A 17,367-nucleotide genomic window follows, 5' to 3' on the forward strand; every position below is an offset into this window, starting at 1 on the left:
TCTAGAATTTCAAGTATCTGCCTGACACCTGAGACTCAGAGCTAGAGTTTGGCAGCTATGAATGTCAGTATTATCCCATACAACAACTGTTTAAAAAAAAAGCTGAAAAAGAGTTCAGAATTCAATTCGAGACATGAATGAAGCTGATCTGGTTAGAACTTAGGCAAGTAAAGGGTAAAGGACAATAATGACTGTGTTTTAAAACTTCAAATTTTGTGTGAGATCAAAGGAAGATAGGTTTATTTGGTGCAAAATCTATATTTTCTGTAGCACACCAGATAATTTAACGTGTACAGTCAGTTTATTCAAACAACATAATTACATGGAATTTTGAATAGGGAGTGAGATCTAGTTGGTCTGTACAGGTTAGTGTGAAACCCCAATACATCCCGAAGTAATTTGGGCAGAGAATAAAAATGCATTTGCAAAGCCCCTCTGTGGGACTGAGGGAAAATGTGGAAATATTAAACTTCCACACCTGGGGGATTACTGATATGCTCACAAGAATTGGGAACTACTAATTTAGAAGGCTGAGCCCTCAATCTTGTGGCTTGCCCTTATGAAGCTTGTTACTGCAAAGGAGAGGCTAAGTCTACGTGTAATTGTGCCTAAGAATCACTCCCAGAGAACCTATTTTGTTGCTCAGATGTGGCCTCTCTCTAAGCCAAGCCTGCAGATAAACTCAATGCCCTCCCCACTACATGGGACATGACTCCCAGGGGTGTAAATCTCCCTGGCAATATGGGACATGACTCCTGGTGAGGAAACTGGACCTGGCATTATGGGATTGAGAAAACCTTCTTGACCTAAAGGGGGAAGAGAATGAAACAAAGTTTCAGTGGATGAGAGATCTCAATTAGAGTCAAAAGGTCATTTGGAGGTTATTCTTATGCCTTATATAGATATCCCCTTTTTAGTTTTTAGTGTTTTAGAATAGCTAGAAGGAAATACCTGAAACTGTTGAACTTTAACCCCTAGCATTGATTTCTTAAGACAATTGTATAACTATGTAGTTTACACGGTGTGACTGTGCGATTGTGAAAACCTTGTGGCTCACACTTCCTTTATCCAGTGTATGGACAGATGAGTAGAAAAATGGGAACAAAAGTTAAATGAATAATAAGGGGCATGGGGGGAATGGATGTTTGGGGTATTCTTCTTTACTTGTCTTTTTATTCTTGTTTTTATTATTTTTTTAATTCTAATTTCATTTTATTATATTTTGGAGTAATGAAAATGTTTAAAAATTGATTTTGGTGATAAATGCACAACTATACGATGGTACTGTGAACAACTGTACACTGTGGATGATTGTATGGTACATGACTATATCTCAATGAAACTGAATTTAAAAAAAGAAAAGAAAAGGTTGTCATCAGTACAAGTAATGTTTGTCTTAGAGTAGATACAAAAATAAAAATTAAAAATCTCTTCTCAAATTATCAAACAAAAAATTTCAGAGTAACCACACACAGAAGAGGTGAAGCACAGTACAAAGGGCACTTTTTTCAGAACCATTTGATAGTAAGTTGCTATAGACCATATTTACTAACCCTGAATTTAAACTAAAAAAAGACAAAGACAGAGGAAAGCCAGGCAGATAGTCTCTAAAGGTTTGACCTAACCCTGCTATGGAATGAAACTGGACACAGCCTGGCAGTCATTGAGTCATTCCTGGCTTGGAAAGCTCCTCCCACCCCCACCCCAGGAACTGGTTACCCCCAAGTGGGCAACTAAGTGCAAGAGCTGGAGGGACTTCCCCAGGGCTATTTTTAACATGGTGTTTTCTGCCTACAGACTTTCTGCCGGGGCAGCCCCAGGTCCAGGGGATTTACTCCAGCTAGGAAATCTGAGAACTCGGCTGGCCTGCGGCAAATGAGGTATTTTTAGCTGAGACTGGGGGAGCTCAGGATTGTCTTCTACTTTAGATCTCCGGGTGGGAGACACAAAACAGAGCCAACCAATGGGAACGGCCAACAACGCTGAAGTGACTTAGCAACCAACTGCTGAGCTTCTGGAGGAAGGAGTCCCTGGGTGTGCCCTGTGTGGGGCAGGGGAGCCAGCCTGCAGGTCTTTCCCAGCAGTAGTGCCGCTCTCTTCCCATGGTCGTGAGGTCTAAAGTGTCCTTTCTGGCAGGCCATGTATTCTGAGGGGCTTTTCCACACAAAACACTCCACCTACCTGCTGCGACTGCATCATCCTCTAGGACTTGTTATAAATGCAAATTCTTGGGCCCCATCCCAGGTCAACTATTTCAGAAACTCTTGGGAGGGGGACCCAGCAATCCGTGTTCTATCAGGCCTTCCAGGTGATGCTGAAGTGAGAACAAGTTTGAGAACTAGTAGCCTTATCACATATTCACTAACATTGGTAGATAAAGGAATAAGAGTAAAATCTTAACCCTACCATACTCACACTCCAGTAATTTTTTTAATAGACTTTATTTTTTTAGAATATTTTTAGATTTACTGAAAAATTGAGCAAACCGTACAGAAAGCAACTTTTCTAAATCAGTTTTTCTGCTGTATACTGCATCGTAATGTGAAAAGCCTTTCTCTCTTGTCCATCCTCAAGGGAGGCGGTAACACCAGTTGACTTTTTGCCGTCAAAGGCTGTAAATGAGCCAGAGGAATAAGACAGGATGGGAGTAGGGCACAATAACCCTAGAAATGATTGTAAATGGACACATTGGCCCAAGCTGAGATGAAGCCAACTGTAATTGTCTAAGATGATATAGCCAGAGAACACCTGAAAAAGGCCTTGGAAATTCTGTAAATACTAGGCTCCTTGTATTAGTTTCCTTTTGCTGCTATAACAAATTATGACACATGTAGTGGCTTCAAACAACATGAGTTTATTCTCTTACAGTTCTGGAGGTCAGACGTATAAAACCCATTTCACTGGGTAAAGTCAAGGTGCAGGCAAGTTGTAGCAGGCTCTAAAGGGAAAATCGGTTTCCTTGCCTATTCTAGCTTCCAGAAGCTGCCAGTATTCCTTGTCTCATCTGCAAGTGCGTCACTCCAATCTCTTCTGCCATGGTCCCTTTACTTCTGCTCTGACTCCGACTTTTCCTGGGGCCCTCTTATAAGGATGTTGTGACATTGGGCTCACCCAGATAATCCAGGATAATCTCCCCATCTCAAGATCCTTAATTACATCTGCCAAGTCCCTTTCAATATATAACATAACAGGCATAAGTTCTGGGGATTAGCGTGTGGACATATGGGGGGCATTCTTCAGCTACCACATTCCACTGTCTAATCGAGTACTATCCTATACCCACATGTGGCTATTCAGCACTAGAAATGTGGCTTATTTGAACTGAGATGAGCTGTAAGAGTACTGAATTTTGAAGACTTGGTATATGAAAAAGAAGGTAACATATCCCAATAATTTTATATTACATCTTAAAATGTAATTTTATATTTTGCCTTGTGTGTTAAAATTACTCATTTTTATATATGATTGAATAAAATATACATTATTGAAATTAATTTCATCTGTTTTCTTTTTACTTTTTCACATGTAGCTACTAGAAAACTTAAATTCCATTATATTTCTGTTGCACAGTGCTTCTGTCTACCAAAAAGGAAGCAGGGTGACATTAACTGTCAATGGTTTTATTTTTATCATATTCATACTCATAAGGGAAGCTAGGCTTTGAAAGAAAAATGTCCTTTTATGATCTTTCCTAGGGAGAGCAACTGACTAAGTAGAATTCAGATTTCAAACCCAGAGGGATATTACATCTAGTGGACATTCTCCAGTAGATACTATTAATGCAAAAATGTATATTTGTTTGGCCACCTGTGTTCTTACACAGCACTTTCATAGAGCCTTATTTCATTCAGTCCTCATCACAATCCCCATGAGAGTAGTATTGTTCCCATTTTTCATAGAAGGAAACTGAGTCTAAGAGAAGTTAGTTTGCTGGAGCAGTGCCCTGCTAATAAGGGATGAGCTAGAACCTGAGCCCAAGTCTGTGTGTGTCGGCAACCAGGGCTCCCTGGGCTTATTTCCTGCCTTGAGTTTAATGATTTAATCAGACCATTCAAGGGTTATTTTATATCCAACATTTCTACATTCCAGAGATCCCAGAATTCTCCCTCTTTGCCTGAAAACTCTGCTCCTTTACTATTCTTATTACATTTTTGTTATGCTTTTTACTTCTTAACTTTGAGGGCAGAAGACTGTATATCCTACCTAGCTAGATAAGGGGGAGGATTTTCTTCTGTGTCAAACTTTCCCTCAACTGTACCCAGAGACACACCTGGTCCCAGACTTCACCCTGGGCTACCTGTTGGCAGCCACCCCACCCCCTCTTTCCATCCACAACCTGCATGCACAGGTGAAATGCTCTGTTCCCGTATATAGCCAACAAAGCGATCCCAGAGAAACATGGCCTATGTCAATTTTAGGTAATCCCAAACTTTTCTCTAATCAGTTGCCATTGGGGTTGAACCGTTCTGCACTTTGGCACAGGGTCACTGTAAGTAAAATGAGCAAACACCCACAAAGGGGGAAGCAGACACTAAAGTCAATGAGGATGACCCCTTACCCAGGCTGCCCTCCTCAATTGTTAGAAAGGGAAGAGGGAAAGCAAAAGTAAAAGGGTGTAATGCACTGCTCATTTTCTGCTGCCACATTAAAATTACAGCTTTCAGATCTCAGATGACCCTTGCAGGGTGTCTAATCTGATTACCTCATTTGACACGAGGGAGCCAGGATCAGAAAGGTTAACTGACTTCTTTGAAGTCTCATAGCAACTTTGTACCATAAAAAGTCTAGAACTCCCATTTCTGATTTTGCTCCACTTGGACAAAAATTGCTTTAAAGGGTCACAGAGAAATAGTAGGCAAAATAATAGCCTTGATTCCCATCTCACACTTCAGAGGAGTGGTATCTTGCTTGCAGAATTAAGCTCTGAAATGGGCACCCAAAGGTGAAAATTATATACAGTCAAAATAATCCTTGAAATTCCTTAGGAAGGTGGGACATTGGAGACCAATAGAACTGCACTGCTGTCAAGAAATCCCACACAGTCAGTTTTTCCAGAGATGGAACAGTTTTATCCGTTGAACACCAGATTAATTAATTAGCTTGAGGTTAGAGGAAAAAGAGCCACATATCTTTAAACACAGGATCACACGTAGTACTGGAAGATGCATACGTTTAAAAGGCATTAGGGTTTTGACACTAACCACTAGCAGATTCCCTTCTCTTATCTTGTGCTCTCACTGAAGGGCACTGAGGAGAATGATAGAATGACTCAGGATTTAAATGGTTATTTCTCTTCCCTGCACTATGGATTCTCCCTTATTCTGCTCTCCTTTTCTCAGAGTGCCTGTCACCCTCTAACATACTTGACAATTTACTTATTTACTCATTTTAATGTGTATTGCTTAGTCAAGCTTCACATGTGCATGGATCTTTGTCTTTTTGGTTCACTGATGTAGCCCAAGTGCCTAGAACTGGCATATAAGTGTTTGTTGAATAAATGAAGGAATCTATTCCTATTTTTGTACAGATTGTGATTCCGAATTCTCATTAGTTAAAGATGTTTAGGTCTAGCCCATGGCTCTTAACCTTTTGGAGATTCACAGGGCCGTAGCCCAAAAACTTGACATTAAACTGTTCATACAGAAAATATTTCTCATACTAGTCAGGGGGTTCACAGATCACCAGATTAAGATTTCCTAGCATTGTCCACCTTTAATATTCTGCCGTGACCCTCATGGCATCACAAAGACTCACTTCTACTGTCACAGCTGCATAAAGAGTGCTTGAAACAAAAGGGACCAAAAGGGTCAAAAGGGCCCTGGGCTAAGCACAAACTAGCAAAAACAAAATGGTGTTCTTAATTCATCTCCACGTTTTCTGCCCTACTCCTAAACTAGCCTATTGGCTGACCGGACTTCCTCCACAGATGTCCTCTTGGGCTTCTCACAGAGGTTCAGCACAGATATTGCAAGGTGGATCACCTACAGGACCACCATGGATCCACACCCAGCCTTATCAAGCATTAACATGCACTTGTCACCACCAGCTCCGAAAGTGTGGACACGTAGAAATGTACTGCAGGAGAATATTCAAACAGCTGCTCTCAGGTGAGCTGATGGGAACAACTGCCAGCAAGTTGAGAAGTAGATGTAATTTACAGGCACCCTTTATCAGAGCTCAGAGCCCACCACACATTGCTGTAGAATGCTCAGGAATGAGGCCAATCGAGAAGCCCAAGCGTGCTCAAGGACAGCCATGGCTCTTTCTGAGCAAAGAAGAAAGGGATGGTGCTGGGGACAATGATAGACTTGGGAAAGAGCAGCTGATTCCACAACCCAAAGGTAAGTCATCCTGTGCACTACACACCAAGGTGGAAAGCACACATTAGCAGAGCGTACTCTCCCTACCTGAGTGATTATAAGAATAGGGAGACTGTTCTTGCTCAAAAGCAGATTCAGCAAAGTCCCAGAAACAGAAGAAACTCCCAAAAGAGTAAGGAATGAAGGCAGGGAATGGTTTATCTATGTAACTATCTATTTTAGCCAGCTCCAAATATTATCTCTATAGAATCATTCATTCACAAAGTGTTAATGAGTACTGCCAGTGCCAGGCACTATTCTAGCAATAAACAAAGGCACGGGAAAATTTCTACCTTTGTGGAACCTATGTTCTAGAGTGAGGGGGAGACGGAACATAAAGTAAAGAATTAAAATATATAGATTGTCAGGTGAAAGGACATAGAGAGTGAGATGGAGTGTTAGTTTTCAAATTTGAATAAATAACACACCCTCAGTGAATTTGCCTCCAAATATTGAAGCTAGTAGGATAGCCTCATTCTTGTAAAAAATAGTGAGACATGTGAGGGTATATGGGGAGAGAAGAGCCTCCCTCTACTTTCCCAGAGTTTCTGCCCTAAAACCAGGGGATCCATCGGTCATAAGCTCATTGTGAAGGAGAAATAGCAGTATAATATAATAGCAGAAATCCTCAAGGGGAAAGGGGAGAATTCCCAAGGATTCTGTGATTAATACATACTTGTTGGTTGATTTATAAGTGAATCTAGCCATCTACCATCTAACAAATGCCCCTGAAATATAAAATACCTCAACAAAATAGAAGTGATTCCACTATGCAAAACCACACCTTGAGAGTAAAGAAGCAATGGGAGGTGCTGACCAGGGAAACTTTTATCATCTTGCACGCTCATTAATCATTCCTCAAGCAAAAGAGAGTTCTAAAACAATGCCATCCAAAAGCACATTCTGCAATGAAGGAAATTCTATCTTTGTTGTCTTTGTTGTCCACTAGTCACGTATGGTTATTGAGCACTTGCAATGTGACTAGGGAGATTGAAGAATGGAATGTTTGGTTTATTTTAAGTTTGATTGAATTTGATTGATTAAATAGCCACATGTGGCTAAAGGCCAACCTATTGGACTGCACAACCCCAGAATCACAGAATGCTGGCTATGGAGAAGGGCTTAGGAGCATCTTCACTGAGTCTGAGACAGTCCCACCTCCTTTAGCAAAAACAGGTTTGGGTGCCTTCATAGAATCAACTATTATGCGTAGTATTTCTTGGACATATTTATCCCCTTAATCTCAGTGGTATCATTCTCATTTTCTGGATAAGGACACTGAGGCTCAGCAAGATTGTCCTACGGGCCCAGGGCCTTGTGGTTTTATAAGGGGGAGAGTCAGAAATGTGAATTTATGTCTGACTCCAAAGCCCATACTCTTCCTACCAAGACATGTCACTTATAGCACCTTTCCCTCTTGTGTTTTCTTCCACTTCGATCCTCTCTGAACAATCCTGAAACACAAGCGTGTGTGTGTGTGTGTGTGTGTCTGGGTAGATTTTGAAAGGGCAGGTAAATTTGGGGTTTACTTGAGTGCCTCATGTGGATCGAGTATTCTATACAGGTCAGTATCTTTTAGCCATTTTCCAGTTGGTGAGGCATAAAGTGAAATGTTGGAGAACAGAGATAGGGCAAATAGGATGCATGCATGCATATCTGTTAGATAACTAAGGTAGAAGTGGCACATTAAATAATCCTTTCCTCCTTGGACACAGCAAAAATTCTGAATTATAGCTCTCCTGGTTCTTCGGCAGCCTAAATCCCCAGAAGCAGAGACACTCAAGAAATTTTCAGACCACAGGTCTGTAAGTCAAAGGAGGCTGGAGGTGAGGGAAAGAGGAAAAATGAGGAACAGGATGCCTTGTTTACATATGGAGATTTGAAAAGTTTTTGAGAGTGACTGCGCTAGCCCTCTGAAGATACTGGGCCGTTAAGCTTCTCCCATCTGCCCTTTACAATGGAGGAGGTCAAGCGAGGGGCTTGCACGGCAGTAGACACAGCATATCCAGAAGAGGCTTTGCCAAAAACATGGCCCTTCCAAGACTAGCTGGGTGGTAGAATGGCAAGATGCTGCAGCACTACTGTTTTCCACACTATCATGATTCCTGCAGCACTATGAGGAAAGCGTCTGATGTGCTTAATTTTGCTTCTTTTAAAAAAAGATTCATATGCCTGGAAATACACTCACTGAAATTAATAAAGCATTTTTTTTTTCTTTGTATCTAGTTTCTCTCTTCAACCTGCTGGAAGGTTAATTGAGACTTTCATCTTCAGTACTGTAATCCTATCCTGCAAGTGACTTTTTGGGAACAGTCCCCTTCCCCTAAAAAAAGCTTCATGGCATCTTGAGATTTTGAGGTTTATGTGATAGATGCCACACCAGAATAACTCTAAAAATAGTTCATCCTAGTGAAACTCTTGGTGTCCTGGAAAGTATTGTATGGGAAAGCTGACTGCTGAGCCCTGCATTCACACGCATCCATGCAGATATCTGCGCTAACCTCTCCATGCCCAGGAACCTGGCTCTGGGGGCTGAGTTGCAGCAGTTTCAAAGAACAAAATTATTAGGCACCAAATAACACAAACAAGCTGGTGAATTTTGTGTTGTGGCTGTAACAAGAACTAATTTTATAACATTTTAAAAATCAATGCTGTTTCTTCTCATTCTCTCAAAATTATAACGAAATCAATATTTTGCAGCATCTTGAATTTCAAAACCCTCAGTTAAAATGTATGCCGTGGACAATTACCACCCGTAATTCCCGATACCTCTACCTTTCTGGTCCGGCGTTCCTTTACCGAGTTTTGCATCCGTCAGTAATTACTTTAAGGCGGGGCAGGGGTGGGGGGTGGAATACAAACTACATAGAAGTCATCAGCGTCTTACACATGAGTTAGCCTTTGCAGAGTGCATTTTCTTAGAAGTTTCAAGCGGGAGGAAAGCTCCACTTAATGAATTGCTCCGACAGCTTTCCTGAGAATTCCCAGACCGGCTGGTCTTCTGACGAGCTCGCAATTCTGGTCGCCCAGGGCTCGGTCGCGGGAAAGGGGAGCCGTGCATAAAGCGCCTACACTGCCATCCACTGGCCCGGAGCGAGCCGCACCAGGAGTGGGGCGCCCACCGCGAGAGCCCGGAAACTAAATCCCAGACGGACCCCAACAACCACTCGCGCCGCGCGCTTCTAAGCAGCCCGCAGTCCCTGCCCACAAGAAGCCAGCCCGGGCTCCAGGACGGGATTTGGAGCAGAAGGGGCAGCCGCGAATTACACCCGACTCCTGCGTGCTCAGGCCGGTGGGACCATCTGCGGTGCCTTTGCCTCCCTTTCTTCTCCCGAACCTGGGCAGCGCTGTTCCTTCCCGGGACTGGATTGTAGCCCACCAAACCCCGAGCAGCTCGGAACCTGCGTTCCCCGGCGGCTGGAGCTCCGGGCGCTCTGGGTGTGCCTAGGGAGGTGTGCTCCAGGAGGGACCGAGACACAGGCGCTCACGCCAAGTGGGAAAGGAAGCTTACGTCTGGGGCAGACAAGGCTGCTGAGCAATCCTTCCAGCTGCGGGGCGCCTGCGAGGCTGGCGCAGTGGGAAAGCCGTGGATCCCCGAGGGGCTGGTTCCGATGGCTTCATCTGCAGCCTCCCCAGGCGCCCGTGCGCCGTCAGGTCCACTTGATGTGTGGAAAGCGGCGGGTGAAGGAGGAACTCTGCAGGAGAGATGGCATCGCCCCCGGCAAGTACAGCGGGGTCTGCGGACCGACCCGACTCGAACGCTGAAGAAAACCCTGCCCATGACCCTGGGAGGACCACCGGACGCTGGGCAACCTGGGTAGAGGCCCGTGCGCCCCGAGACTGATTGTAGGGCGCTAAGCTCCGGACTGAGAAAGCCGGGTCTCGCCGACGGCGGGAGAAGAAGGTGGAACCCGAGGGAGGAGGGGTTGACCCTGAATGTATCTAGAGTAAGAGCCATCCAACTTGTTTGAGAGCGGAGCGCGATACGTGGACCTTACCGGCTCCGGCGCCCGGGGTCCGCTGTAGCGCTCTTCCGGAGCGAGGGCAAGGGACTGTTTCGTGAAGAACATGCCTCGCTAATTCCTGAGTCCACTCTTATCTTGGTCGTTTTTCTCTCCTCTACATGCCCCTGGGAGAGGCACCGTGGATACCCTGCTCCTCACTTAGCAAGAGACAAGTTGAACTTCAAGAGACAGTGGCCCCACATTTTGTCTTCTTGACAGATTCCACCCGCGGACCATCTCCCCCGCCACCCCCCACCTCCCCCCACCCCGCCCTCGACTCTGAATCCCACCCATAATAGCCCTTAATGACAGAGCCTCCACCTCTTTGCATCCAAAGAAACTACTCTCTAGCAACAAATGGAAAACTGAGAGGACTGCTGGTTCCCACCTACCCCCTTGAAATTTAAACTCGCTCCAGACTGCAGCACAGACGTGCGACGTATAAGGTTCAGCTATGCGGAGATAAGTAGTTGGTAGCCGAGGAGTTATTTTTCGGCTCTTTAAATTCTCACATCCTATTTTCTTTTAGCCAGAGCGTAGCCAACCAAAAATCAATAACTGCAGGCGCTGGCAATTAAAAGCAAAGCTTGTTATCTCAAGAAAGATTCAACGTTTCGAGGGCGAGCATTATTTGCATTGGGCAAATAGCAACTTGCCTTCCAACGCATGTTTAGTGAACAAACTTCTTTTCCAAGACTGCCCTAGAATCTTTGCTGAGACTGCAAGGGTACGGGACAACCCCCAAACTGCTTCCAGAAATCCTAGTTCGTGATTTCCTGCTGGAGGGCATCAACAGCTGAAGCTTAGAGAACAAATCTCTCTGCCTTTCTGTTGTTCGCAAACAACGCCTCTCCTAAGGTAGCGTCAACAAGACATTGGAAGTATTAACAATGTTTACCGATTGAAGTCAAATGTTTGGAGAAAAAAAAAAAAAGTAGATTGAATTTTTCTGGGAAATTATTTTTCATCCAATGTCAGTCAAAATCTTAATAGAAATTTCAAAAGTTCCTCATGAGGTTACTGAATAAAACGTCATTAATTCTGGAAGAGGCCACACATAGTCAATAAAACGTGTCGGGCAAATGGTCCTTGAATATTATTGCTGGAAAAAAAGAGTATCCATTTGCAAAATTGAGGAAATTTGCCATTTTGTTTTTGAAATGAGGTGTGAAAGTAGAAAATATTGCATCTATAGAGAGAGAATGGCCAAAACACTCATTCTAACATCAGATTAAGAATCCAGTATCTAACAAAAATTTAAACTCTTAGTATGTGGCAGGCTTTGTACAAAGCACTTGACATGAATTCTCAGTTTTATTCTACTGACCACTTTATGAGGTGGGTACTCTTATTGTCTTTTAGAGATGAGATGGCACATTTAGAAAGTAGAAGCAACTAGCCTAAGGTCATCCAACCAGCAAGTGGCTGAGCTGGGATTCTCAGGAAGCAGTGTGATTTCAGGACTATGTTCTTACTAATAAACAGCCTCATCACATATCATCACAGCAGGGACACTGGCTGAGAATCAAGAGCCTAGGAAGTTCATTTGCCAACTTCACCATGAGCATATCACATAGTCTTTCTGAGCCACAATTAACTCAGCCTATAAAATGAGGGATGGATTCAATCACCAAGGTTTCCATAGGCATTCTGAAGGCAAATATGAATTCTTATCTCATTGCCTTTCTCTTCCACTTTCTGCCCTCTGGTGGAGGTGCTACATAAACTACTAAAATTAAATGTAACTAAATCAGTGGGTTCCAGATAGTTAAGAGTAGATCATTTCCTCTCTCTTCTGCTAACGTACTGTGTTCCTGAGAACTAAAGCTGATCGCATTGATGGTGTAAAGTAAGCATTCCTGAAAGGTCCTTTTAGTAAGAAAACCCAACCAGTTCTAGTTACCAATGGTGCTAGAGTAAATACTTGAGGTATTTCTTTGCATGATTTTCTGCAGATGAGCATAACTTTACAGAGGGTAATGATATAAAAAAGAGGCTAAACATCAATATTTCTATCTTTATAACAAACTTTTATAATGTAGGGGATCATAAAAAATATTAGAAAAGAATTCTCATAGCATATTTAAGTCAACTTGAATATGCAGAGGGCTCACAGTAAGCTTCAATGACCTGGGAGGATATTTAAATTATTCCTTTAAAAAAAAATGCCACATTTAATTGTCAACTTATTTTAAAGTGACAACCATTGCCTAGTTTCTTAAAATACTTTAATTTTGCAAGAAGAAACATTTCTAGCCTTTGGTATCTTTATTGTCTACATTTTAAGCATATATCCAACTAATTATATTATTTGAAAGAAAAAACAAACTTTAAAGAAATTTATGGAAAAATTAATTTAACACAGTGAATATACCTCTAGAAAGGGAGCTCAGACTCTGGGCACATATCATATTACAGACCAAACTAGTGTTTACTACTACAAATAAAGGCAATTTAATTGAGAAGAAGAAACAAATATCTTAGAGCAGTAGCCAGCATCCCAGGATGCTGACAGGCAAATAGTGGCTTAAAAAATACACTACCCCATGGCTTATTTATTTAGCTATTTGTTGAATGAATACTCATTTAGAAGTTGCCAAGTGCCAAGTGAAGAACTGAGTTCTACCCCTCACAGAACTTTCAGTGTAGTAAAATGAATACATCAAAAAAAACACACAGACATGGAAACTATGAATACTTGCAAATAAGGTGAGACTAGTTCTAGGGAATTCAAATGTGATATTTTAGCTGATCTAAGCATGCAGAGCCTTTAAAATAAATTCAACAGTTGAAGAATAGAGCAAGACCAGGCAAACTGGAAATTTACCTGTTGCAGAGGGAAGACAGTTTATTCAGAATAGATAAAACAGGAAAACAACTTACCCATTCCTTCCATAATATATTCCAGTCCACTGACTCAGGGTATGACAGAAATAGCCCATATACATGTTCTGTTTGCTGTACATAATATTTCTGGGACAACTAATAATATACCATAGCTGACATTGGAAAGAAGGTAGTAAGAACTAGTCTAATAGATCATTTCACATTTCAAAGTATTTTTATTTTTAACACTCTCATACCACCTGGTGTTAGTTTCCCCCCACCTCAAGGGCCCCATACTGCAATTTGACTGCTAAATGCTCCTACCTTTGGGCAGCATCCTGGCTAGTCTACCCAGGGATAGTGTCCCCTCAATGACAATGATCACATGAGCAAAAAGTGAGATACCTCAGCTCACAACACATTTTTTTTTCTGATTTTTTAATCTATTTAAAACAAATCTTAAAGTTAAGAGATTAAGTCACATTTTTTCTATATTATTATAGCTAAGACTTTTAAGCACTATGTGCCAGGCATGTCACAAAGTGCTTTACGCATATTTCTCAATTTCTAATTTTTGAAACAAACCTAGTTTCCTCTGTTGTAAAATGAGAATAATAACAGTCCCACCTTATTGGGCTGTTATAATGATTACATAAAGTGCTTTAAAACAGTTGCTGGTATATAATAGCAGCTAATACTTATTGTGAACTTACTATTATTTTTCTTATAGTCACCATTTTACAAAATGAGGAAACTCAGGCTTGTAAACAAAACATAACTTGTGACAGAACCAGAATTGGCGCCCAAGCAATCTGGGTCCAGAGGCTGACCTCTTAATCCTTTCTTTCTGCAGCACAATCATTAAGGTGAGACAGTGATGAAAAATATCCAAGGAGTTTATAGCCTAAAATTACATTATTAATCCATTAATTCATCCATCAAATATTTACTGAGCACTTACTATGTGGCTAGCAGGGTTCCCACTCTGGGGATATAGCAGTAAATAAAACTATATCCCTGCTCTCATGGAGCTTACATTTTAGTGGAGAAGACAGACAATAAACAAATAAATAAAATAACAATTACCATTTAGTGCTTTGAGAAAACATAGGGTAAGAAGATAGAGAATGACCAGATGAGGGTGAAGAGCTACTACTTTATGCAGGATGTCTCTCTGGAGATGTTGTAACCCAAACGAATCTAGACAATGGAATTCAGGCTATCAGGGGGTAATTCTTCATATGACATCTGGACTCTCTGGAGAGAACAGAAGTTCCTATCTCCTCCCACTTCCCCCAAATTCACGTCTCTTCTAGGAGGCCACTCAACAAAGAAGGCAAATTCCACAGAGAAGAGACATAGCTATTTTATGTCAAATCCAGCTCCAGAAATTAGACATCTGTCTCACCTCCCAAGACCAAAGAATGGGCAACCCTAATGGCCAGAGAGTCACTTGGGTCCTTGTAGGTTCCACTTTCTGCTTTCACCTTTAAGATGCCCTCTCCCTTCAATGATCTACATGTGGCCACAGAAAGTTTGGCTCTAGCATTCTTGGTCCAACTCCCAAGATCTGCCACTGTCCTAACAATCTTGATCAAAAAAGCTGGATGACATCTGTGGGAGTTTTGATCAACTGCTAAGTTTAGAGGGAGCATAGTCCACACAAAACTGACCTCACTTCTGACACCAAATGCAAGTCTGGGAGTTTCCCAAAACCACTCTCAGATGTGATAATTTGCTAGAAAGACTCACAGAACTCACTAAAAGTTGTTATCCTTATTACATCTACAGAATACAGATTTATATCAGCCAAGGTGTATAGGGCCAAATCCAGGAAAAGTTCCAAACATGGAGCTTCGACTGTCATCTCCCCATGGAGTCATGGACAGCATTATTTTCCAACACTGATGTGTGACAATATGTATGGAGTATTGCCAAACCAGAGAAGGTCTCCAGAGTGTTGATGTTCAGGGTTTTTACTGGGGCTCCATCACATAGGCATGACTGATTGCCCAAGTGACTGATCGTAGTCTCCAGCTGATAACCATGTGACCCAAAGCCCCTCTCCCTAAACAAAGAAACTCTTATCAGGTATGACATTCCAAGGGCTTAGAGATAACCTCCCCAAAGCCTAGGACAAAAGCTAGACCTTTTTGGGGGCAAAGTTGAATTCTTTACTACAAGACTCAAGAACCCTAAGGCTTGAAGCTCACAAAGTCACCATTAGTGATGAGCTAGATACCCCTGCATGGCTGACCCTGCTTTTCTAGCCATTCTCTTAACCTGGCTTAATCCTCTTAGTTGCTTATTTAGGCAAAGGGACCCACAACATAGATTTTATGCACAGTGAGGGCAGAGTCTTGTATTACACTATGTCAGGCATCCAGGCAAAGAAAAAGTATTTCTTGAAATGAAATGGAATGTCTTAAGATAAATGTTTCCATATTTTGCCTTAAATATTATATGCATTTTCAAATGAAGTTTGTTTCTGGTATTATTCATGGGGCATTTGAAATAAAATGAACAGCCAAAAAACACTTGTACATAATCTCTAAACACTACCACAGTACTCAAAATTTTTAACATTCATAGCCATGAAGTTCAAGTAGCATACTACTCTTGGAAAAAGCAAATCCTCTTGATGTTTTTCTTCAATAAAGTTGCTTTGAAGATTCCAGTAAAGATTATATAAATTTATTTAAGATTGTTTTTATTTAACTTAGACCTGAAAATTGAAATTAATTAAAATACAAACACTAAATACTGGTAAACCCCTAAAAGTGTTACACTGAAAAGCTTTTCAGTTACACTGAAATTTAAAGATTTCAATATATGCAATCCATATATTTCAAATAGTAAGCTGATAAACTTTGTTAATTTTATAAGCAGAAGGAAGACCAGCACTTTCACAAAACTATGAAATTCTTAGTGATCATTTGGTTGCTTTTACTATTCCTTCTCTAATGAGTTCAAATTGAGGCAAAAAAAAAAAATTGAGCAAATAAGTTTAAGTATTTAGATCACATTTAACTTCATTCTGACCTTATGTTCTCTATCTCACTTCATTCATTCCACTTGAGCAGCATCTGCAGGCCACTTGTTCATAGAAATGGGTTAAAGACAGGAACTGAAGTGATCGTTGTTTGCTTGTTTCCCTCCCTGCTTCTCCTCTTACCCCCCTTATAGTATATTCTTAACATGGCAGCCAGAAAGAAATCTTTAATAAAACAAAAATAAAAACAAAAGCAAAAACCAGTCTCCTGCTTAAAACTTTTCAGTGCTGCCCACTGTAAGTAGAATAAAACCCAAACTCCTTACCACAGTCTATCAGGCATTATATAAGTGGCCCAAGCCTGTCTCTCCCTTTCATTCATTAACCTTCAGCTACACCAGCCCTTTTTTCTGTGTTGTCTCACCCATGCCAAGGATGTTCCCAACCTAGGGATTTTATACTCGCTTTCCCTCCCTCAGATTTCCTCCTCAGATCTTCAACTGAGTGACTTCATATTGTCATTCAAGTCACAGTTCAAATGTTTCCTGTTCCCATTTCAGAAGGTCCTTCCCAATCTTAAGTAGCCAGTCCTCTTTTACCTCCCACATCACTTTCTATACCATTTCTCTTACTTTTTCACACCCCTTATCACAGTGAAATCATGTTTGTTTATGAGTCTATTTCCTGTCTGCTCTCTTTTGCTCTTTATAAGTTCAAGGAGAGTAAGAATCACCATATTCCCAATGGCTTGAAAGTACCTGATACATAGGAAACACATCTGTTGATTGAACAAAATAATAAATAGCTGAGTGATTTTGGGCAAAAAAATTAAGCTCGGAGCTATTAACCAAACAAATAAAAAACAGCTTAAATTTACCATTCATTCAATTTCTTTCCCCTGCTCACTAAATTCTTCCCCACAGACTGAAAAGGACACTTAGCAAGAACAGAAGCTCAGCAAACAACAGATGTGAATGAGGCTTCAGGCTTAACAGATCAAGGTTCTGAAATACATAAAAATGGCTTCCTAGGTAGATATCTGATCACTCACATTCCTTAAGATTCATTTAGTGAGAGCACAGTAAGGCAATGTCTTGAATGTAGCAGACCTGATTTAGAGCCAACCCAGTAACTCTATACTTGAAAGCATTAAAGAAATCTAAAATGAAAACGTAAAGCCCATAAA

At 41.4% G+C, this 17,367-nt stretch overlaps 1 protein-coding gene across 1 annotated transcript in view; it reads right to left on the bottom strand.

Annotated features, from left to right (window-relative positions):
- CORIN (corin, serine peptidase) overlaps window positions 1-10,140 on the bottom strand; it is a 282,039-nt gene extending 271,899 nt beyond the window's left edge. The window contains exon 1 of the mRNA XM_037828932.1: window positions 9,871-10,140. Coding sequence (XP_037684860.1) covers window positions 9,871-10,140 — 270 coding nt within the window. The remainder of the gene's footprint in view (window positions 1-9,870) is intronic.
- Window positions 10,141-17,367: the final 7,227 nt, after the last annotated feature.

Source organism: Choloepus didactylus, chromosome 3, assembly GCF_015220235.1.
Source record: "Choloepus didactylus isolate mChoDid1 chromosome 3, mChoDid1.pri, whole genome shotgun sequence".
Classification (NCBI taxonomy): Eukaryota; Metazoa; Chordata; class Mammalia; order Pilosa; family Megalonychidae; genus Choloepus; species Choloepus didactylus.